The sequence below is a fragment of the Schistocerca serialis genome, chromosome 1 (assembly GCF_023864345.2).
Source record: "Schistocerca serialis cubense isolate TAMUIC-IGC-003099 chromosome 1, iqSchSeri2.2, whole genome shotgun sequence".
Classification (NCBI taxonomy): Eukaryota; Metazoa; Arthropoda; class Insecta; order Orthoptera; family Acrididae; genus Schistocerca; species Schistocerca serialis.
Window position 1 is genome coordinate 67,190,691 of NC_064638.1, and position 24,609 is coordinate 67,215,299.

The following is a 24,609-nucleotide window of genomic DNA, read 5'->3' on the forward strand; positions in this document are numbered from 1 at the left end:
CAACTTACAAGAGGCTTCACAGATCCCTAAGCATGCTGAACTATTACCAACATCAGTTGCCTAAACTTCCTGCCATCAAAGAGCCACTTACAGCATTACTCGCCAGCAGAAATACTACAGAATCAGTAAAATACAGTGGACTTTAGATGCTGAAGCAGCTTTCCATGACCTAAAGAAACATCTATCATAGGTACCGCTGCTGGGACACACAAGACTGAGCACCTCTTTACTGCTTATGGTAGATGCAAGCCAGACAGCAGTGGGTGCAGCTCTGTAACAAAAAGTTGATGGAAAATGGCAGTTTCAAGCTTTTATGTATAATAATCTGACTCAAAAGCAGCAAAAATGGAGTGCTATTTATCACAAGTTACTTGCTATGTAGTTAGCTATCAAGCATTTCCACACATCTATTGAAGGGAGGCACTTTGCAATTTCTGCAGACCACTGGCTACTAGCAGTTATGTTTCAGTAAGATACAGATCTTAGTTCACAATGGCAGTGCAGGCAGGTCAAGTATATTGCACAGTTCTCAACTGATGTGTGTCACATAGCAGGAGTGGACAGTTTGGTTGCAGGTTGCCTATTTCAGAACTGTGCCAGTTGAAACTCCATTCACTGGGCAAAGTTAATGTCAAAGGAATAAGAAAATCTTCTCTTGTGCCATCTTATACAGGAACAGCAAACAGCATTGCATCTCAGATGTGTTTCAGTCCCAAATGTGCCAGACTATATTTGGTGTGATGTAGTGAAAGGAAAGCAGTGACCCTACATAATCTAACACTTCCAAGAATATGACCCACAGCCAAGTTAGTTTTTACCACAGTCATGTGGTCCAGACTACTAAAACACTGTCACACATTGGAACAGGCACGTCTTCATGCCTATTGCTCACTTTCCAATGCTGTGTCAGCAAGATTTTTTCACATGCATAGGGATATAATAGAGTCACTACCATACTCCATGGGAGAAAGTCATTCGCTCATGATCATTGATCATTTTATCAGGTGCTGAGAAGTCATTGTAATCAAAGACATATCTGCTGAGTCAGTCATAACGGCACTAGTGCATGCAAAGTTCTCCAGGTTTAGCCTTCAGCAAGATATTACCGTGGGAGTAGACTGAAAGCCATCTTCTCTATGAACTTTTACTACTGTGTGGATGCAACCACCTTCACACTACAAGCTACCATCCAGCCATCAATGAAGTGGCAGAACAGTTTCACTGCAAGCTCAAAACTGCCCTAATGTGCAATTCATCATATTGGTTCTAAGCACTGCTGTCATTTTTCACAACATGGAACATAATTTTGCGCACTACAGTTTTCTGCACTGTAGTGTAGTAATAGACATACACACATCAGTCTCTCCTGGCATCCTTCTGTTATAGTGAAACAATATAGTCTTCACTATAATATAAGTATACAATTCTTCTATAATTTACTTCCTGACACTTAATATTAGCCAATAATTGAGGATTATCTCTCCACTTATTACGGTTTCAGTTTCCAGCCCTGTGATGCACATCACACTTGGCTTTTGCTGATAGCTTCTCTGCTATCACACTACTGACCTCACTACAGCTGTTTTGAGATGAGTTCCCAAACTTCCCATCCATAATGCCATTTGTCATTGGAATCCTCTTACTTTATTTATCATCAGTGTTTATATATGTATTGCTTATTATACTGCTTAATGCACACTTACATTTTCATTTATGCCTTATGACAACTGCAATTGTGTAAGGTTTTGTTTTATTACTTTATCAAACTTTTACCCCTCCCTGAGACCAACCTCAAGTATTGCGTGTCATTAGCTGATTAGCACAACTTCGGTCATGATGTTTGCACTTGTTGTTTGGCTTTCTTATACTATTTTTGTGCTGGCACTAGGTACCACATACAAGCATTTATGGATCCATTATTGTATTACATGTTGTTCTTGTATTTTTTAGGACCACAGCAATTTGCTACATGCATCTTATTTTTGACACTCACAAATAATGTGATAATTATAAGTGTGTACCATTTTTATCTTTAAATTTTTTAAATTTTCCCTCTTAAATTTTTTTATTCTCACTTAATTTCTACTATTTGTGGTATACTTTTTTGTACAGCCTTCTGAAGGCGGTCACTAGGTATCGAAACTGGTAAAGGGAATAAAATGTCTTTTGTGTAACTGGTTGCCACTTATTTCAATAAATACAAATACAGTTGCTGAAGATGGATAAAAACTATATATTGATTTTTATGTTGTTCACATCTCCTATACAATGGTAACATGTCCTTCAAATTAAGATTAACACCATATCTGTGAATTAGTTCATTTGAAATGGGGTACCTGGCATAAAAATTATAATCTTTCAAAATAAATAATCAAACAAGTAAACCCTGCATCAATGTGGGACACACAGCACCAGAAAAGGACAGAAGCCTGTGTTTATTTGGTCCTCTAAGTCAATCCAGAAGATGTGTTCAGGTGTAGCTGGGAGCAAACTATCAACAAAAAGCAGGCATCTGAGTCTATGCCCATTAGGCAGTTTTAATCTGCCACACATACCAAATTGTTCACTGTATATAATACAATTAAAAGCAATATCAAGTGAATTAATTTCTTTTTTGTTTATTATTTTTTAGTTAGTTACTGTGCTTAACCCAGACTCACTAGTATAGAGAAAGCTATGAAATCAGCCCCCACATTTTCAAAGAGAATGAATAATAGTGTTCAGTTGAGGTGAAGTATCATGTTCTGAATTATGATGATCCTGTTTTAAGTGAAGAATTTGTGAGACCATTACAAAATCTTCCAAAACAATGATTACTGTCACACCATGGCTACCTAATATGTTGCTGACAAAATATGCATGGCAGTTATTTACACATGCTAATTTGATATGTGAAACAGTCAGTCTCGTCTACTAAACTGAAAACTAATATTAAAGTAAGCTGCTAGTCTCTGCCTCAGAATGGGATCGTCACTTCCTTATTGTCTTTGCTAGTCCAGATCTCGACAACATGCATTAAAAAGAAAAATGCTATGAATTTATTGAGACTAAAATTCTTGTTCAGCTCCTAAAACAAAATAAGGTTCACTTTTTATGGTGAATATACCAAATGATAAATTTTATCCCTATTAGAATGGGATTAACAATTTTCACAAAGAGTATTGTATCTGGAAGAAATTTATTTTATTTACTTTGTAATATTTTCTCATTCCAGGCATGCCATGCTACTGAACCAGGATACATTAATATACATATCATACCTCATTCCCATGATGATGTTGGGTGGCTAAAAACAGTTGATCAGTACTATTATGGATGTAAGTTGCTTGTTATGTGTCAGAAACAATTTGCTGATACAATTACACACCTACCAGAACAAGTACTTTTATGTTTTAAATAATAAGCTATGCACACACAAAACTGAAGGAACTGTGGTTATATTATAATGCCTCCAGACAAACTGTAGTCATGTACTACATACTGATGTTTTTCATAGTTAATACAATAACAATGGGATGAATAAAGGCAAGCAGTTACTACATAGTGGAGGCATTGAGCAGCAGACAGATCAAGAAGTTGACCACTGTACTATTGCACTTGCACCTTCCTTCATACACACATACAGGGACTTGAAGGTATGTTTAGTGTAGTAACAGGACAACAACTATCAGAGACTGAAGCTGTATAGGAGATTCATGGGCCTGAATGAGAAGGTAGCTATACAGTCCCCACCTCTGAATATCAAAGAAGCTGGTTTTGGGGGGTGAGGATCCATTTAGAGTGGGTTGTAAAGTAGGAGTTGTTATCAGTCATATTGTTCTGAGTGGCATACCCTGCCTCTTGTTTGTCAATCACAGGTGACACACTTTGGCAATGGCCTTTCACACAATTGATTTATGGTGCATGTTATACTTATAACACAGAGAACACCATTTACTTTCACTACGTAATATTTTATTGGCACACGATAAATCAAAACACAAAGAAATAGATTTCGACAATCACGATAACAGTCATGACGAATGTCTCACACCAACTAGTCAACAACCAAAGTAAGTAAAAACGAAGTACAAAAAAGCAAAGATATTAATATTTTCTGGCAGTTCTGCCACAGATTCATTAGTTGGAGATCATGACTGGATAAATAGCTGTGCAGCAGCTATAGACAACTTCATATAGAGCATGGCATGGTGACTTCCACAAAGGGTGGAACTTAGAAAGTTGAGCTACAATGCTCATTTTCTTGTGTAAATAATCATTCACTACTCTTTGACTTTGCTATATGGTGAATGATTGTCTCTACTCATTCCATTGTTTACTTTTGTCATAACAACTTCTTGGTTGAATAATAATGATTAAAATTTTTCAGTCAAGCAGAATGTGCAGCTAGCTAAAGTGAAGGATATAATTGACACAGCACTGGATGAACTTGAAAAGAATTCTGACAGAAGGTAAAATTAAAAAAAATAGTCATACATATCATTTAAAAGAAATGACATATCAGAATGAAGGATATGAAATTAATATTAAAAGGAAATGCTCATTAAATTGAAACTACATGTACCTGAAGGCATCTAAACTGTACTTAAAACTGAGAAATATATAATTAATTCAAAATTCTCTTCCACATAAGCAATTTTATTTAAGATGGTAAGGTATGATACATCTCATCATCCCATTTGTGTCACAACAATCAATGTGAATTTTATTTGTTTTGATATAACAGTGACTAAATGTCTTATAAAAAACTGAAAAATCAACAGTGGGAGTTTAGGAAATCATTTTGGATGTTAATTGTTACCAAACTTACAAATGTTAGGATATGAGATTCATATTATAACTATACCCTTTTCTGCTTGGGGTTTTCACTAGATTTAGTCAACAAGTAAACATATAATTAAGAATTGTTGGGAGAGAACTCAACCAGCCACAAATATTTTTAAGAAGCTTTATTTTTTTACAATAATTAGTTTTGGGTCCATTATACCCATCTTCAGATAGCTGCACATGTTTCAGTAAAGTATCAGAATTGTCAGCAGCATGTTGTGTTCTCCTGTACTACATAAGAAAATGTAAGTTATTAGCACCACATGTTGTAAGTTGTTAGCACCACCAGCAGTATGCCTGGCTCGACTAACATAAAAAACATATGCTAGTATGCAGACAACTGAAAACACAGAAAGTGTGTGAGTTATGTGTGCTTACATAACCTTTTTGATCAGAGTCTTCACTGTTTTGTGGTTCAGGTAGTGCACCACATGCAGATCTGTCACTCTAAACACTGTGACAGTATCCATGTGGAATCATTGCCCCAAAAACTCTGCCTTAAAACACTGAGAAAAGTTTGTTTCTTACATTGTGGAGTATGTAACCACTGCACATTGCAATTTTGGCTATGTTCATCTGGGTCCTTCTAAAGTGGAGAAAACTGTTGTACAGCATGCTGTGGATGGTGAAAGGATGAGGATTCCTCTTCCACCTTCAACTGAGTTGTGCTTTCAGGGAGGCACACTGGCACATTCCTATTTTTCTTCTTTACTTCACACTAAGTAGAGTCTCATATCATATCCTATAAAATACCTATCCTGTAAAATACCTATAAAATGTAAACTGCACCATTTCCTTTTCAGTCTCACTGCCATCTTCACTGTATGCAATAGGGATCTGGCTTGCTTTAATTGAGAATGTTGTCAATAATTTTTGATTCAAATCCATTATATTTAGCAATTATTTTTATTGTATTAAGGTCCTCATCATAGTTTTGGGACACGGGGATAGAAAGTAGATGGTGAATGCCGCATTTTTGTTGACTGTTGGATGTTGAGAGAGAGAGAGGTGGGGTGAAGAGTCTTCCCAGTAGATTTTAAATTTATGGCTGCTTTTTTGCTATCTATTCATGTCTAGGAAATTAATGGTGCAACATCCTAACTCATTTCTGACCTTTATATTAGTATGCTACTGGTTCATATTTTCCAAGAACTTCCGGAGTTGTCTAATGGAACCATTCCACATACAGAGAATATCATCAACATATTTGTAATAATGTTTTGACAGTGGGGTCCCCTCTTAAGAAAATCAGTTTCCCATTTCCCACAAACACTTGTGCTAGCAAGTGGGATAAGGGCGAGCCCACTGCTAGACCATATGCCTGATTATAACAGCTCCCTTGAAAACAAAAATAATTTTGATTTAAGCAACATTCTGCCATACTAACTATGATACTAAAATGTAGACTTTCACGGCCGGAAATATCATGTCCATTATAATTACCCGGGCTGTTATGCCGTGGTCGGTTGATGAATTCTGTGTCGATTCCCAACGTTTCGTCTCCGACTGCGGGAGACATCTTCAAGGGGGTCCGTAGCTCAATGGAAGGTCCAACACACCCACTGGCTCGCTACTGACTGCTGCTAAATTCCATGTCCGCGCGCTCCCACGCCGCGGTGTGACGTCACGTGTTTTGAAAACATCAGTGCAATTGGCCGCTGTCCGTCGCCGGCGATCGCCGTTGCCATCACCCAGTAGTGGGTGGGTGGTACACATCTTCTTTAACACCGGCATCCATATGCCGCTTAATTTCACACCCTCCTCCTTACGGTTGAAATTATTAGGGTGTTTAGTGATTTCGATTGCCTCCCTGTAGAGCCTTTCGTAATATCCGCTTGTGGCTGCTAGTACTTGCGTCTCCTCGAAACGAATATTGTGGTTCCCTGGCTGAAAAGCATGCTCCACAACAGCTGATTGTTCCGTTTCTCCTCTTCTACAATTTCCCTTGTGCTCTTCCAAACGTTTAGAAACAGTTCTTTTAGTGGTACCCACATAAACATCACCACAGCTGCATGGGGTCCTATACACTCCAGCTTTTTCCAGTGGTTTGCGAGCGTCCTTGGCAGGCTTAAGGTATTCCTGTATCTTCCTGGTGGGCTTGTAAATTACGGTAATATTCCGCTTCGTCAAGATCCTCCCTATTCTTTCTGTTACATTTTTAACAAACGGCAGGAAAACCTTAGATTTTGCAGTAGCCTGTACGTCAGTATGATTTCTGCGTGGGTGCCTCAATGCACGTTTTATTTCGGCGGACGAATATCCGTTCTTCATTAGTGCATTGTGGAGATGTTCCATCTCAGCGCCGAGCAACTCAGGTTCACAAATATTTCTAGCTCTGTCCGCTAACATCTTGATAACACCCTGCTTCTGTTGTGGGTGGTGGTTTGAATCCCGGTGCAAATAACGGTCCGTGTGCGTGGGTTTGCGGTATACTGAGTGGCCCAAACTACCATTTTCATTTCTAAAAACAAGCACATCGAGGAAATGTAACTTGCCGTCTACCTCCTCCTCCATTGTTATCTGAATTCTCGAGTTTATACTGTTCAGATGGTCGTGGAACCGGCTTAGTTCCTCCCTACCGTGTCTCCACAGCACAAATGTGTCATCCACGTATCAGAACCATACATTTGGTTTTTTGCTGGCAGTACCTAAGGCCTGTTCTTCGAATTTCTCCATAAAGAAGTTTGCAATTACAGAACTTAGGGGGCTTCCCATAGCCACGCCATCCGTTTGCTCATAAAACTGTTCATTCCACTTGAAGTATGTGGTCGTCAAACAACACTTAAACAGTTCTGAAATATCGGCAGGAAAAATTTGATCCAGCTGTTCCAATACATTATTAAGTGGAACCACGGTAAACAGCGATACCACATTGAAGCTGACAAATATGTCCTCCGGCTGGACCACTATGCCATTCAATCTGCTGATGAAATGTGTCGAATTCTTTATATAAGAGTCCGAACGGCCCACATGTGGTTTTAGCAGCGTAATCAAAAACTTGGCTAACGAGTAGGTGGGCGAACCAATGGCACTTAGTATCGGTCTTAACGGAATTTAGCGGCAGTCAGTAGCGAGCCAGTGGGTGTGTTGGACCTACCATTGAGCTACGGACCCCCTTGAAGATGTCTCCCGCAGTCGGAGATGAAACGTTGGGAATCGACACAGAATTCGTCAACCGACCACGGCATAACAGCCCGGATAATTATAATGGACATACTTACTATGCTCTTCTGTTTATCTGGATTAATGTTGTGCAAATACAATGATTGTGACACAGTATCTATAGAATGTTTCACAGGATTGTTTGATAACAACCTGTGTACATCAAAAGAGACTAATTTTCCGTTTGTTGGAATCTTAACGTCAGTCATATTGTTTACCACCTAATAAAATAGAAAGACATCAAAGATATATTTTTGAAAATTTATAATTATTTCAAAATTGGACCAAAGTAGCCCAAGTTTGTTTGTGCAGTTTAATATAAAAACTATTTTAAGACAGGATAATACCTTTGGGCTATGTTACCACTTTACAATTTATTGTGTTGCTGTATAGGACTGTAGTCAACCAACATTTATTTAAGGCATGCAAGCCACCCCACCACAGCAAGTAGAAGCTCTCAACTGTTGTACAGAATCAAAACTGTTCTAAAAAGTTTATTAGAATAGGTGCTAGGAAGGATTGAATACTTTTTCAAAGCCGGGGCAAAGTTACCCCTGCAGGAGCAAAGTTGCCCCATTTTATGGTATTTTTGTAGAGTTCATTGTCAGTTGTAGTGATTTTCATTTGATGTCATATGTAGAACTGAAGGAAACTGGCTGGATTTTAAGATTATAGCCAGTTCTCAGAGTTGAGGGAAAAAGTCAAACTCCAACTAAAGCATTCAAAACCTATCAGTTACAAATAATAGTAAACTGCTACCCTCAGATATATCACATTTCCAAATGCCAAATTTTGTGACCATTGTTACATCATGAAAAATCACAGATTTCACTTTACTTTTTACTTTATTGTTTATGCAAAATTTTCCTGTCATAATAAGTTAGTGATGAAAATGTTAGCATGGTGGGTGCCGTGACAGCTGATTGTGGACAACAAGCATATTCTACTTTCAACATTAAAGCTACCTTTCTACCAACTTACTTAAGATCCAAATGACTTTAGGTTCTCTTGGAAGATTCTTGAGTCAATCTCATTCAGAAAGAGATCAAGAAATTCAAACACATCTTTCTTAAATTTTCATTCATGATGCAAGTCTCCATGAATAGTTATGTTTGCTGTGGGATTCAATCTCACTGATATTTCTATGACTTTGATGTATTTGGGTCTTTCAGACTTAGTTTCGTAGAATTATCTTTCGCTTTCTCTAACAACATATCATACACTACCACATTCCTAAAAAATTTCCAGAGCTTTTTTTACTATGTCTACAAAACGTTTCACTCCAGCTGTTGTGTGTTGGAATATGGCAGACTGTATATGCCCAGAAAAAGTAATTTACTTTGAGCATCTCCAGGTTGACACAAAGTACACAAAGAGTAGGCCTAAACCTCTGACCAGCCATGTCCATTGTTTGATCTGCCATAAGTGTGTAAAACAGAGAATTTATTATCTGCTGCACAGTGTATCATGTGAGTCATAATTTCCAATATTTTGTGTCATATGATTGCACTCTTCACGTAATGCAGTGCTTCATCCAGATCTTCAGTTCTAGCACCTCATTCTTCCTCTTACTGAGAAGTGTCATGAAGTTCCAAATGTTCATTTCATGACCTCTCAGTGGGCTTCCTGTTTGACACAGGAGCCTAAGCAAACTGGTTATCACCAGTAAAGCAGTTCTAGGTTTCTTCTCATGTTCAGTGTGGTGCAGTCTGACTGATCTTCACATTGCTGAATAACTGAACAGATTTTTTATAAAAAAGATTCTTCACATGTATTTTGAGCTTTTTGGTAGTTTTTTCCCAGTTATAGATAACTTATTTTTTAAAAAGTGGCATTTGTTTCTGTGGTCTTCTCTGGCTCATTGCATGGATAAACCTAATTCAGTCATAGCAGAAATTTCCATCCCAGGAATCTATGATTGCACAGGACAGAATGTAGTTGGAGTTTTAAGATGTTTAACTTTGTTTGAGAAATAGTAATTTCAAGAATGCAACTGTTTGATTCAGTTATACTAATATTGTATTTGTTGAAATAAAGCATAATTTTTATTGCTGTCTCTGCCTCTGCAGATCATGTAGATCTCTAAGTGTATCTGCAATTGGTTGGGGGGGGGGGGGGGAAGGGGGGTAAGGGCAGGAACACCAAGAGCAATCATACTTGACTGCCCCCTCCCCAGCCTGCAGGATGATATACCAGTGGTGAAAGATCCCAACAGGTAGCTAAATGTTGGGGCAAAACATGAGTGCACAAGCATAAAGCAACCCTCTCAAGCTGCAGCAATCTGATAACAGCACACACTGTAGACATGTAGAGAACCTAGGATCACAAGTAGTCTGCCAAACCCAGTGGTGCAAACTAAGGGTGTGGCTCTTTATTATGTCCTAGGAATCAGAAGTCCACTGAACAGACTATTTTTACTACCCTTTTACTGAACTGTATATTATCAGTGACAATCGAAAGACCTTGTTTCAAGGATGGATGCTTCATATTTTGTCACCTCAATTAAGGCCTTGTTGTGGCTGTTTACCAACAGTGAACATCATTGTCTGCAGCTAATGAGCAGGCACATCATGAGAGCCTCCCACAGCTGCAGTAACACTGTTCAGCACAACACCTAGGAGTGTCAGTATCCATTTAATTGTGGAGTAATATGAAAAACAGCTATGTACTGTACATTAAGTGAGGTTTTTGGTATCTGCTGTGCTTTATAAAAATGCTCTGTTTACAATGGTTTTAATTGAACTTAAATTATATATCTGTGATAGTGTAAGGGTGTGAATTGTTTATATGGGAATTATAAGTAACATTTCCCTTTCTAAAGTTAAATGTTTATTTTGAATTTCAGATTCATTTATGTTGAAACAGCTTTTCTTTGGAAGTGGTGGCTAGAAAATGATGAAGACAGGCGACAGTTAATGAGGGACCTTATTAACTCAGGTCAGCTGGAAATCATTGGAGGTGCCTGGAGTATGAATGATGAGGCAGCCACTAATTACCAGTCTATAATTGATCAGTTTACATTTGCCCTCAGGCAAGTTAAATAGATATTACTCACTTTCATTTGCCTTTCTTCCTTATAATCTTCATTATCTGTCTTTTGTCAGAAGTGACCTGTTGCAAAGGTGCAATGTTGAATTAAATATTAGTAAAATAAGACATACATAGAAATGTATAAAGAATTAATGAAATGATTTCTAGGGTTTTGTGCCAATAACTTATTTTGTACCAGTAATAATAAAAGATAAAACATTACTGTTGTATTTTCCTGTACCTACACATTTAAATTCACAGATTTCTACGTACGTTAACACCAACATCATCACTACAGTTTCCCATTTGTTTGAGATATTTTACTTATGAATAAGAAATTCTAGAGGAATGTGGTGTAAACAGGACTTTGTAGGTGCTCCATAATACTACATAAATGTATTGAAAATAAAATTTTGTGAAAAAAAATTGGTTATTTTTGGGAGTTGAAAATCATAACAAATGGCAAAAATCCTGCTGGTTTGGCACAACTCCTTCTGTAATTAAATAGAATATTCTGACTATGGGCATGTAATTTCTGTTTATTATTGGTACTGAATGGCTTCTGACTAGGCATACATAAAACAGCTTATAGTGTTCTCTGTAAAATAATGCATACGCTTTGTTTGAAATAATAGATAAAAACAGGAGCTGTGTAGCATAAGAGGATAATTTAAACCATATAGGAAACCATCAATAAGGCTTTATTCGTTTGTTAATCTCATATGAGACTCTTTTCTCATCCAACCAATTGTGTCATTCATTTATAAATGAAGGCAGCTGTTGTGCACAGAAATGGCAATGTAGTTCTTGAAAATGGAATTCTATCTCAATAATGCTGTTTACCTACACAGAGAAATAAAGTATCATGGCAAAAGTTGACATACTGCAAAATTAAGTTATAATTTTATTTGTTGACTGTAATGATTTTCCACCAAGTCTCTGGGAATTTCCACTGCCTAAAGTGAATGATGATTATTTGACATTGGTTCAGTTTTACTGAAAGTAGTATTTCTTTGTTCATGATTTGGCCATCAGGTCCTCCTTCCTGTTATGAAATATTGTTCATGTTATTCTGTAAACTAATGGTCAAAAACGAACTTAGATACAGCATTATAGCATTATTCATTTAGTTAATTTTCACTGATTAGAAAACTAGACAATATTATTTTGCTCCTTGAAGCATTTCCTTTGCAGGAGAATATTTTTTTCTTCCTTTTCTGTTGATGTACATAAGTGATTCCCTCTTCACAGATGTGGACTCTTAACATTTTCAAACCAAATTTTCAGGAAGCTGAATGATTCCTTTGGTGCATGTGGCCGCCCCCATGTAGGTTGGCAGATTGACCCATTTGGACATTCCAGAGAGATGGCATCCATTTTTGCTCAGCTTGGGTATGATGGTGTCTTCTTTGCAAGATCAGACTATCAAGACCGTCAGAGACGATACCAGACAAAGGACACTGAGATGATATGGCAAGGCAGTGCTAATCTTGGTATGGAATCTATACAGCAAGCAATCATTGCTTATCTGTATGACCATCTTGAATTATCAGATTTCCATTCCTTTTAAATAAGTGTAACTAGTCACTCACTTGGGCTCAGATAGGTGTTCATTTTTTCAGGACACATTTTTTTTCAATAGTGGCCTGCAACCCTAAAAACTTTAAACTTCTAGTAAAGTTTATGTATGTACACCCTGAAGGATTTACTTGTGGCCAATGCTTGACGTCTGCACAGCTTCATAACACAGTTTGTATAAGCACACCTTTCCTAACCATTTTTGTTTTTCGCAGATGCATGACTGTAGAAGCCTTGGAATTCTCTTATCCACACGCAGAAAAACACACACACACACACACACACACACACACACACACACACACACACACACACACACACTTCAAGTAATAACTCCTATTTTTCATTGTGGATTTGGATTCTCCAGGAAAAAATATGTAACTTTTGTATTTAACATTTTGCAGTGTGACAGATGAAGCTGTAATTGACAAAAACCAAAATAGGTTAAAAATAGTAATATCTCAAGAAACAAATATCTTACTTGGATCCCAGGAGGTCAGAAAGGCATTTATTACAAAATATTTAATGAGAAACCTATTTTTTTACATTAAAATATACATTAGTTCTTGGCAAATCACATGAAGTTCAGGAACTTTAAAAAGAAGTTTTGTGCAGTTGCTGCATGAACACAAATTCCATCCACATTACTTACCATTGCATCAAGAACTATATGAGGATGACTTTCAAAATCACTTGAACTTTTGCAATTGGATACAACAAAAACTAGAAGCTATGATGATTTTATTTCATGCATACTTTTCTCTGACGAATAAGCTGTTACAAATAGTGGTCAATTGAATAAGCAAAATGTGCATTACTGGTTAGTGCAGAATCTCTATTGGTGAACATAAGTCAAGCATTATCTGTGAAAGGTGGAAAAAGTCATTTATTGTGTTCTGGAGATATATATATGTATAATAGAGGGAAATATTCCACGTGGGAAAAATATATCTAAAAACAAAGATGATATGACTTACCAAACGAAAGAGCTGGCAGGTCAATAGACACACAAACAAACACAAACATACACACAAAATTCAAGCTTTCGCAATAAATGGTTGCTTCATCAGGAAAGAGGGAAGGGACAAAAGGATGTGGGTTTTAAGGGAGAGGGTAAGGAGTCATTCCAATCCCGGGAGCGGAAAGACTTACCTTAGGGGGAAAAAAGGACAGGTATACACTCGCACACACACACACACACACACACACACATATCCATCTGCACATACACAGACACAAGCAGACATTTGTAAAGGCAAAGAGTTTCTTTTTTCTTTTCAAAATTCTTTCAAAAGATAGCCTATGACAGAATGGTGACTAATTTAATTGAGTAGAACTTGTTAACAGCCTCTTAGTTCTGCTTTTGTGCAGGATTCTCATTATAAATGACAATACCAACCCTTCATGGTACAAGGTCTCTCTAAAGAAACATTTACAGAAACGACAATTATTGTGCAAAATGAGCAAAGGAAAGCATAGGACCATAAATTTAGAAATGCTGAATGAAGTGTGTTTTGCTTATGAAGGGGAATCATGCATGGCACCACCTTAAACAACTACTTTAGGAGAGTCTTATTAAAAGATCTCTCACAAAACCCAAATAAAACCTTGCCATGTGTCAAAATCTGGGGCACCAAAGTTGTGTGTCCAGACACTCATGAATGACACAGGAACAGAAACTGAGAAGCCTAATCAGAATCAGAAATAGCGATCTCTGTCTTCAAACATTCCTTTATAGAGGCAGATTCATTAGTTGTATATGAAACAGAAGAATGGGAAGGAAAGTGAAAGGGTATTGTGGAAATTAAATTACTGCACACACACACACACACACACACACACACACACACACACACTGGGCCGATTAGGAACTGTTCCTGGATGATCAAAGCGGTTAAGGCAGCCATTCATTACAGGCAGTAAATCCAGCTTCAAGTCCTCGTATGGTGCACATTTTAACTTCCACCATTGCATTTCCACAATTCCTTGTGCAGTTGGAAGTTACTAATTTCCCACCTACCCCTTCCTTTTCCCTTCCATACCTCTTTTCATACACAACATATACATCAGCCATGTCGTCAGAGAGATACCTGCTTTACCGGACATAATAAGCTGCATTTCAGGCTTTCACCCATTTTCAATTGAAATAATTGTGATGAAGATGTAAATATATTATGCCAAATGAAGATTGGTGAAAGCTCTTGTTGTAAATAAAACTATACACAAAAAAAACATGCTGCTTGCTGTATTTCTTGAAGTAATTCAATCTGCAGCCACAGGGTTCAACCACTTTAACATTGATAAATTAATAAAACACACACACACTTTATATATGTATATATACCAGATTTTTATCAAAGATCATCCTATGAAATTATAAGTATTGTTAGTTTGCATACACCAATACTTCTCACTAATGATTGCAATTACTGTCTTCATTTATGTGAAATCAGCAATTGAACTCTTTTGATAGCATCTGGGGTCATCACAAGAAGTTTTTCTGAGTGACACTTCCTTGCCAATACACTGTAATCATCATTTGAATGTTCTGAAGCTGAATCATAAACTTTGGAGTTTAAGTATTTAAAGAAACAAATTATATCTGCTGTGAAGGTCATCAATAGTAATGACTCTTTTATCATACTCTGCACTTCATTTCAGCAACATAGCTATTTTTATATTATAATAGCCTAACAATGCAGAATGCAAACAGCAATGAAAACAGTAGTGTGGCAGAAAATTGAAATTTGTGCAGATTGTGGTGATGCACCCTGTACTACAGTCCTCTATGAATGCAGTGGGCACAGAGGCATTTAAGCAATCATTCTTCCCACATTACATATGTGGATGGAATGAAAATGAACTGCAGTATGTGGCATAATCAGAAATACCCACTGTGGTGCACTGCATAGTGATTTGTCAAGTATTGATACACATGTAGAGTGGATGTAATACATACAAACTGGCCATGTCAATGTTGAAATGCACTGTACAAGAATGATGATGTGCTAACTGTCTTATGGGAGTGTGTGTGAATAAGTGAAAAGATCAGTGACTCAAGAGGCAATGGCAGATATGAATAATGGGATGGGAGAACTGTGTGCTTACAAACTATAATAGTGAAATAGAAGATCAGTCAGTAAGATGGTGCTATAATTGATAACTCTACCACATAGCTGAAAATGAGTCAAGATTCTACAAACAGTATTATCCATGTTGATTTCCACTGCAGAAAACTGTAAGAGATGGATACCAATGTAGATGTCTAATTACTGTAAAGGCACACTGTATACAATGACTCAGGAGGACATGAATTGTTATTCATGTGAAAAAGAAGTCTCTTTCAAATGAATTGAGACATGTGATCGATCTAGGATGCACAATTATGAGCAAGTGACTAAAAAACAATCAATAGAGTGGAAGATCAAGAAAAAGTGCAACATCCATGCACCTACTGGGGAAGTTACATAGATAAACTTTTGGGATGTAAAGAACATGTTATTGATGCACTTTTATGAGAAGGGTCGTGGAGTGACTAGTGTTGACTATAGTGACAAGTTGGTAAGGCAGCTGAAGCTAATGATACCATGTGACTATGCTACCTAAAGTTTTTTAACAAGGTGTCCATGGCAGTAAACACTTCATACAGATGTGTATACTAAGTATATATTATCTTATCTAAAGTATGAAGTGTTGAAACATTCACCATACAACCCAGACTTTAGGCCATTAGATTTTTCAGATGATGCTAAAGTCATGGAGACAGTGCAAAGATGATTATGAGTCATTTTAAACAGACCATCCCTTTATTGGGCATCCACAGTCTTGTTGAGAGATATGTTGCAAATCAGGATGACTGCTGGAAAATCAGGAATCAGCTATTTCTGCTAACCTTTTTAAAAAGGTTGTATGAAAATTTCTGTTATCTAATTATTGGCACTTACCTTCCACATAAATTTCTGCTAACCTTTTTAAAAAGGTTGTATTAAAATGTCTGTTAATTAATTATTGGCACTTACCTTCACATAAATTTTTAGTGATGTGTGAATTAAGCATGGAGATGAGTATATTGAAACATATACATACTTTGGTTAAAAATCATTCTGTTTTGCCAGGGGGGAGTGTTGCACCATGGAACACTTTTTAGGTTTTGGCCTCTAGCCAGCCCTGTAATAGAAGTTTGATATGTTTCTTATTCCATTTTCAATTAGGCCATTGACCTTTTATGTGCTGCAGACTTTTTCTGAAATCACAAAAATTACTACAGGAAGGTAACATAAGAAATCCACTCACCAAGCAGTGGCAGAGTACCATGCACACAAAAGGATTTAACTATTAGAAGCTTTCAGAGCCAATGGCCCCTTCTTTTGGCAGAAGAGTTGGATGGAAGAGGGATGAAGGAAAAGGACTACAGAGGTGTAAAGAAAGGGGTTCAGTCCAGAAAAGTCACCCAGAACCCTGGGTCAGGGGAGACTTACTGGACAGGACGAGAAGGAAAAATATTTGAAAACCTTTCCCTAAACCTCTCCAATCCTTTTTCTTCACCCTTCTTCCTTCCCCTTCAAACTCTTCTGCCATAAGAAGGAGCCACCAGCTCCAAAAGCTTGTAATAGTTAATCCTTTTGTGGGTGTGTTCCCCTGCCACTGCTTGGCGAGTAGTTTTTTTATCTATCCAATTATATTATATTATCAGTAATTGATTATTTTCGTTTTTATACAGGAAAGTAAGGTTTTTTGAAATGTGAAAAAATGTTCCAAGGTACAACATTGTCATGTACCTAGGAACAAATATTTTGTTGAAATTTAAACTGTTATAATCAAGAAAATATTGTCAATACTGTATTTATTAATCTACCAGTTATGTTATTACTTTACTACACTCAAATAATGAAAAAGTAAAATAAATCTAAGCAGAAATTTTATCAAAAGCCAGTTACAAGCAAAGTACATTTTGAAACAGAAACTATTGGAAACTAGTACAAATTTCCATTTTCAACACAGGTAAAACTGTTAGGACATTAAAGAAACTCAGCTGATTTGCATATATCACATGTTCCATGGTAGATGACGTCTTCCATTTCAAGGTACGAGATGGTGCGTGACTGATGAAATATGTCTCAACTATCCATAAACTATATAACTAGTTTAAAAATATATATAACTTTACTCACCATAAAATTCTGTAACTGAAAAATTAATAGTATCTTCCACACAGTTTTAATATATATTACACAGCATTTTAATATGTAAAACTCAAAATATTTGAAAAAGCTGCACAAAACACAACTTCACATCTCACAACAACAAAAACAGTACAAAATGCTGAAAACATATTATGACAGGCTCTAGTACACATTCCTTCATGTGATTGTAAAATCAGAAACACTGCCCAGTAATTATCATGTCCCTAGGTACACTAACAGCAATGTACAACACTCTCTGCTTCTCACGTATTCATAATTTATGACTTTTCTATCATGTTTTACTTGCTTTGCCTCAGTCTGCTGACAGAAATGTGTGTTACAGGAACATCATCCAGGCTGTTTGCAGCAACTTTTAATAACTCTTATTTCCCACCAGAAGGATTTTGTTTTGATAGCAACTGTGGTGGAATCCCAATCAATGATGATCCGCAAAGTCCTTTGTACAATGTGGATGCTAAAGTAAGATGACAGACTCTTAACAATATTGTAACTACTAGATAATATTACTTTAAGTATGTACACATGTGTGTGTGTGTGTGTGTGTGTGTGTGTGTGTGTGTGTGTGGTATATATATACATGCACACAACATTGAGGGGAAAATTATAATGAACATAATATATCAACTCTTATGCTTCCACAGCCTACTGCAGCCAATTTGAGATGTTACAGGTATAATGACAAAATTTAGATTTGATACAATTTAGAGATGTGCAGACATTCCTTAGAGCCAAAGATACCCCAATTTTCTAACTAACCACCGAATTGACAGCAACAACCATAATAACTAGAAAGGATTGGTTGATAGATCACATCCTCAGACATCAAGCAGTAGTCAATTTGGTAATGGAAGGAACATATTATAGAAGGAACCCTATGCTTGGATTACAGTGAGCTGGTTGAAGTGAGTGTAAGTTTCAATAATAATGAAGTGATTAAGAGCCTTGCATAGCATAGAATAGCATTGATAGCAGCATAAAACCATTCTTTGGACTGAAGACCAAAAGAAGAACAGAAAATACTATTCATGTTGGTCTTAACAAGGTAACTGATGTATTTTTCATAGATATATGTCACAATAGCACATACTGGAATATATTAACATGAATTTGTTCAGTGTTACTATGTCACATACATTGACAGTTATTTACAATATCACCTTTTCAAAACTTATGCAATTAAAACTACATTACTTCCTATTTTCCACTCATAATTTCTGTTTGACTTATAAATAAAGAAATATTTTTCAGTTTTAACTTTTTTACATGATGAACAAAGAAATTATTCTGATTTTTATACCACACTGAAAAATACAAATTAAGCTTATGAAGGGAAATCACTAAGAGGAAAATATTTTATTGTAAAATAAGACAAAGGAAACCACTCACTGGTAGTGGATTGATGCATGGTGCACGGACACTTGCACTAATAAAAAAATACTGTTTTCTAATAAGTATTTTCCATTATTGGTGTCTATATTCCATGTATCGAACTGCTACAGGTGAATGGTTGACTTCCCCTATTTTGTGTATTGCTCAATAGAGGAATTTCCATTATTGTTACAAAAATCTTTTATATATCTTTTTTCCAAATTGGTGATGTTTGCACATGTATCATTGCACCTGAATGCATAGCATATCATCATGATCACTACAAGTTAGTTTACAATTTTACTTGGTTTTAATTTTGACAATGTTTCACTATTAAAACAAATTTTACTTTCTTCTTTTTTCAAGCTTGCATTTCCAAAAAGTTCATGCATCTTCCAGATCTCTTTAACTTTGTTTATATAGTGACTAAATCTTAATAGAATAACAGTAGCCTCATATGCAGGAACTCTTTATCATGTTCAGACTAAATACAACATATTAACCCACCAAAAAAGAAAATAAGGTTGCGAAGAAAACTATCTCTATAAAAAACTTTGCTAAACATTAAATAATGGAAACTCCAGGATCAAATATCAACAATATTAGGAAAATGATAGATTACTTCTCACTGTAAAGATGACCCATTGAATTGCAGACAGGCACAATGAAAAGTCTGTTACACATAGCTTTTGGCCAAAGCACTCTTTAGCAAAGAAAACACACACACATTCACACAAGCAAATACATCTCATGCACACATATTTTAAATACTTTTGCATGTCTTAACTTTATTTCAAATTTCATGAATTATTTCATAGTGCATGCAGCATCCTACTTTATATCCCTTATTATCACATTGTCAAACAACCTATGGCGGCTGATAACCTTGTTGACAAGTGCACTTAAACCACAAATACACACACCAAATAATCTTCTCATTTTTTGTGGGTATTATCAATGATTGAATAACACCTACCTGTAGGTCCTTAATAGGTAATATTATATTGAGAACATGATATGTATTACTATTATGCTTTTTTTGAATATCATTCACTAACCACCAGTTGGGAGACTGATGCCAACAATATTACACATGTTATTCAAGATATTTCCAGAATTAAAAAATGTTGCTTCAGTGCCAACTGAAGATCCCATTTGTCATCATGTAGTCACTTATATTGTATAGCACCAAAGCAACTTTAAAACAGTTCAGGCCTATATTGCACACTTTTGTTCAAGTCATTACCAGAATCAAAACATAGTGCTTCAGTGCCAACTAAAGACCCTATTCGTCATCATGTCATCAGTTACATCACACAGCCTCAAAGCAACTTTAGAGCTGTTCAGGTCCGTGGTAACAGCATGTTTTATTAAGAATTTGCACTGATACTCATTAATTAATTCTCCCATCATTAGTCAAGTTCCGTGAACTTGAAGCAGGAATGTGTTGGTATCATCACTTACATGTCAGTGTAGTGAGACAAGTTTATTGTCACAACCAAAATCTTTGTTCAGGATGTGTAGGCTATGGTGAGAGTGTGGTAAGAGGAACTGATAAGTACACTTTTGTTGCAAACATATTTACTCTGCATAAATGCGTAAATGAACAACTGACAAAAATGAAATCAGATTGCAATGACCATTAGCCAGTTATCACGATACTTCTGTTTGCATAATTGTTCGACTCAAACACCAATCTTTGGTGGAGGGGAGGGGGGGGGCTGTACACTCTTTGGTGATGAGCATATTGTCCAATCATGGGAGAAAAATGGACGCATGTCTGGAAGGAAATGAATTTCTTTTGTGATCGCGAGGTAATGTGTAATTTGTGGATGCGACGAAGCGACAGCGTAAACAGCCGAAGAATGCCGAACGAAATTCTATACATGCCTGTGGGCATTATTGTGGCCAAGATAAACACGAAGCCCACGCCTACTACAGTGGTACAAGTTTATATGCCAACTAGCTCTGCAGATGATGAAGAAATTGAAGAAATGTATGATGAGATAAAAGAAATTATTCAGGTAGTGAAGGGAGACGAAAATTTAATAGTCATGGGTGACTGGAATTCGAGAGTAGGAAAAGGGAGAGAAGGAAACATAGTAGGTGAATATGGATTGGGGCTAAGAAATGAAAGAGGAAGCTGCCTAGTAGAGTTTTGCACAGAGCATAACTTAATCATAGCTAACACTTGGTTCAAGAATCATGAAAGAAGGTTGTATACATGGAAGAATCCTGCAGAATGTATCAGATAGATTATATAATGGTAAGACAGCGATTTAGGAACCAGGTTTTAAATTGTAAGACATTTCCCAGGGCAGATGTGGACTCTGACCACAATCTATTGGTTATTAACTGTAGATTAAAACTGAAGAAACTGCAAAAAGGTGGGAATTTAAGGAGATGGGACCTGGATAAATTGAAAGAACCAGAGGTTGTACAGAGATTCAGGGAGAGCATAAGGGAACAATTGACAGGAATGGGGGAAAGAAATACAGTAGAAGAAGAATAGGTAACTTTGAGGGATGAAGTAGTGAAGGCAGCAGAGGGTAAAGCAGGTAAATAGACGAGGGCTGTCAGAAATCCTTGGGTAACAAAAGAAATATTGAACTTAATTGATGAAAACAGAAAATATAAAAATACAGTAAATGAAGCAGGCAAAAAGGAATACAGACATCTCAAAAATGAGATCGAGAGGAAGTGCAAAATGGCTAAGCAGGGATGGCTAGAGGACAAATATAAGGATGTTGAGGCTTATCTCACTAGGGGTAAGATAGATATTGCCTACAGGAAAATTAAAGAGACCTTAGGAGAAAAGAGAACCACTTGTATGAATATCAAGAGCTCGGATGGAAACCCAGTTCTAAGCAAAGAAGGGAAAGCAGAAAGGTGGAAGGAGTATATAGAGGGTCTATACAAGGGCAATGTACTTGAGGACAATATTATGGAAATGGAAGAGGATGTAGATGAAGATGAAATGGGAGATATGATACTGCGTGAAGAGTTTGACAGAGCACTGAAAGACCTGAGTCGAAACAAGGCCCCGGGAGTAGACAACATTCCATCAGAACTACTAATGGCCTTAGGAGAGCCAGTCCTGACAAAAGTCTACCATCTGGTGAGCAAGATGTATGAAACAGGCGAAATACCCTCAGACTTCAAGAAGAATATAATAATTCCAATTCCAAAGAAAGCAGGTGTTGACAGATGTGAAAATTACCGAACTATCAGTTTAATAAGTCACAGCTGCAAAACACTAACGCAAATTCTTTACAGACGAATGGAAAAACTGGTAGAAGCCGACCTCGGGGAAGATCAGTTTGGATTCCGTAGAAATATTGGAACACGTGAGGCAATACTGACCTTACGACTCATCTTAGAAGAAAGATTAAGGAAAGGCAAACCTACGTTTCTAGCATTTGTAGACTTAGAGAAAGCTTTTGACAATGTTGACTGGAATATTCTCTTTCAAATTCTAAAGGTGGCAGGGGTAAAATACAGGGAGCGCAAGGCTATTTACAATTTGTACAGAAACCAGATTGCAGTTATAAGAGTTGAGGGGCATGAAAGGGAAGCAGTGGTTGGGAAGGGAGTGAGACAGGGTTGTAGCCTCTTCCTGATGTTATTCAATCTGTATATTGAGCAAGCAGTAAAGGAAACAAAAGAAAAATTCGGAGTAGGTATTAAAATCCATGTAGAAGAAACAAAAACTTTGAGGTTCGCCGATGAGGTTGTAATTCTATCAGAGGCAGCAAAGGACTTGGAAGAGTAGTTGAACGGAATGGACAGTGTCTTGAAAGGAGGATATAAGATGAACATCAACAAAAGCAAAACGAGGATAATGGAATGTAGTCAAATTATGTCAGGTGATGCTGAGGGAATTAGATTAGGAAATGAGATACTTAAAGTAGTAAAGGAGTTTTGCTATTTGGGGAGCAAAATAACTGATGATGGTCGAAGTAGAGAAGATATAAAATGTAGACTGGCAATGGCAAGGAAAGCATTTGTGAAGAAGAGAAATTTGTTAACATCGAGTATAGATTTGAGTGTCAGGAAGTCGTTTCTGAAAGTATTTGTATGGAGTGTAGCCATGTATGGATGTGAAACGTGGACGATAAATAGTTTGGACAAGAAGAGAATAGAAGCTTTCGAAATGTGGTGCTACAGAAGAATGCTGAAGATTAGATGGGTAGATCACATAACTAATGATGAAGTATTGAATAGAATTGGGGAGAAGAGGAGTATGTGGCACAACTTGACAAAAAGAAGGGACTGGTTAGTAGGACGTGTTCTGAGGCATCAAGGGATCACAAATTTAGCACTGGAGGGCAGCGTGGATGGTACAAATCGTAGAGGGAGACCAAGAGATGAATACACTAAGCAGATTCAGAAGGATGTGGGTTGCAGTAAGTACTGGGAGATGAAGAAGCTTGCACAGGATAGGGTAGCATGGAGAGTTGCATCAAACCAGTCTCAGGACTGAAGACCACAACAATAACAACAACCTGTGAGGAGCTCATGTTAAGCACAAGCCATGTGGTCTGCTAACTGAAGTTATAGGTTCGCAAAAAACACATCTGTATTGTACAGTGGCTCAGTTCAAATTGCCATAAGTTTTTCTTGACCTGCCCCTGTGTGTGACACAAGTTGCCAGAATTTTGCCTGTCTGTAGGTATGCGCACCAACAGATATTTTACGCAGCTAACTAGGGATGGCTGTGAGTGTCTCAGGTCCATTCACCGTTTTTGTGACACAGCTGCTATGCATATACCCCATTGGAAGGTGGAGCTAAGAATCTGTGAGAAAGTGCAGGCATCTAGCTTGTGTGACAGATGTCTTGGCTTCACATGCTTTGCTTTGATGCCAGCCCGAGCGTGATGATGGCAGGCCAATTAGCAGTGATTGGGTCAGGTGCATGACATCAGCAAGTGGGTGCATGGTGGGTGCGTCCTCATGTAGCTGCCAAGTGACAGTAGTGGCTCCCTGGCTGGCTGTGAATTGTCAGTAATAATGAGTGGCTGGCCTCAAGGCTGTGAGTGATGTGCAAGGATGTCATCTCAAAAAACACTAATGGTAAAAGGGAAATGAGGTAAAGTGTTCATGAGTTGCGACCTTCAAAGTTCACTGACATAGATGCGGAGGCACGACGCGGAATTCAATCTGGACATGACACCAGATGCACGGAGATCATACAAAGTGTCTATAACCGTGCAGAGTGTCTATACTTGCATGAGTACAATGTTGTCACATGAATGGTGGCACAGAGGAACTTGCCTGGAGCTTGATGGGAGAGGACACGGAACCTGGCACAGAAGTTAATCTGTCCTCAATGACCAATGTGGCAGAGGGACAGGGATGTGAATGCGAGTCCAGGAGTGCAATGAATATGCCACCAGTTATGTGGGAGATCATTTCTGGAGCTCAATTGGAGACAGTGTGC

General features: G+C 37.3%; 1 protein-coding gene across 1 annotated transcript in view; it reads left to right on the forward strand.

Annotated features, from left to right (window-relative positions):
- The window catches only part of LOC126465924 (lysosomal alpha-mannosidase-like), a 137,779-nt gene that overhangs the window by 2,600 nt on the left and 110,570 nt on the right, over window positions 1-24,609 (forward strand). Inside the window, exons 2-6 of the mRNA XM_050096386.1 lie at window positions 3,215-3,317; window positions 4,370-4,451; window positions 10,835-11,024; window positions 12,311-12,549; window positions 18,098-18,260. Of these exons, the coding sequence (XP_049952343.1) occupies window positions 3,215-3,317; window positions 4,370-4,451; window positions 10,835-11,024; window positions 12,311-12,549; window positions 18,098-18,260 (777 nt within the window). The remainder of the gene's footprint in view (window positions 1-3,214; window positions 3,318-4,369; window positions 4,452-10,834; window positions 11,025-12,310; window positions 12,550-18,097; window positions 18,261-24,609) is intronic.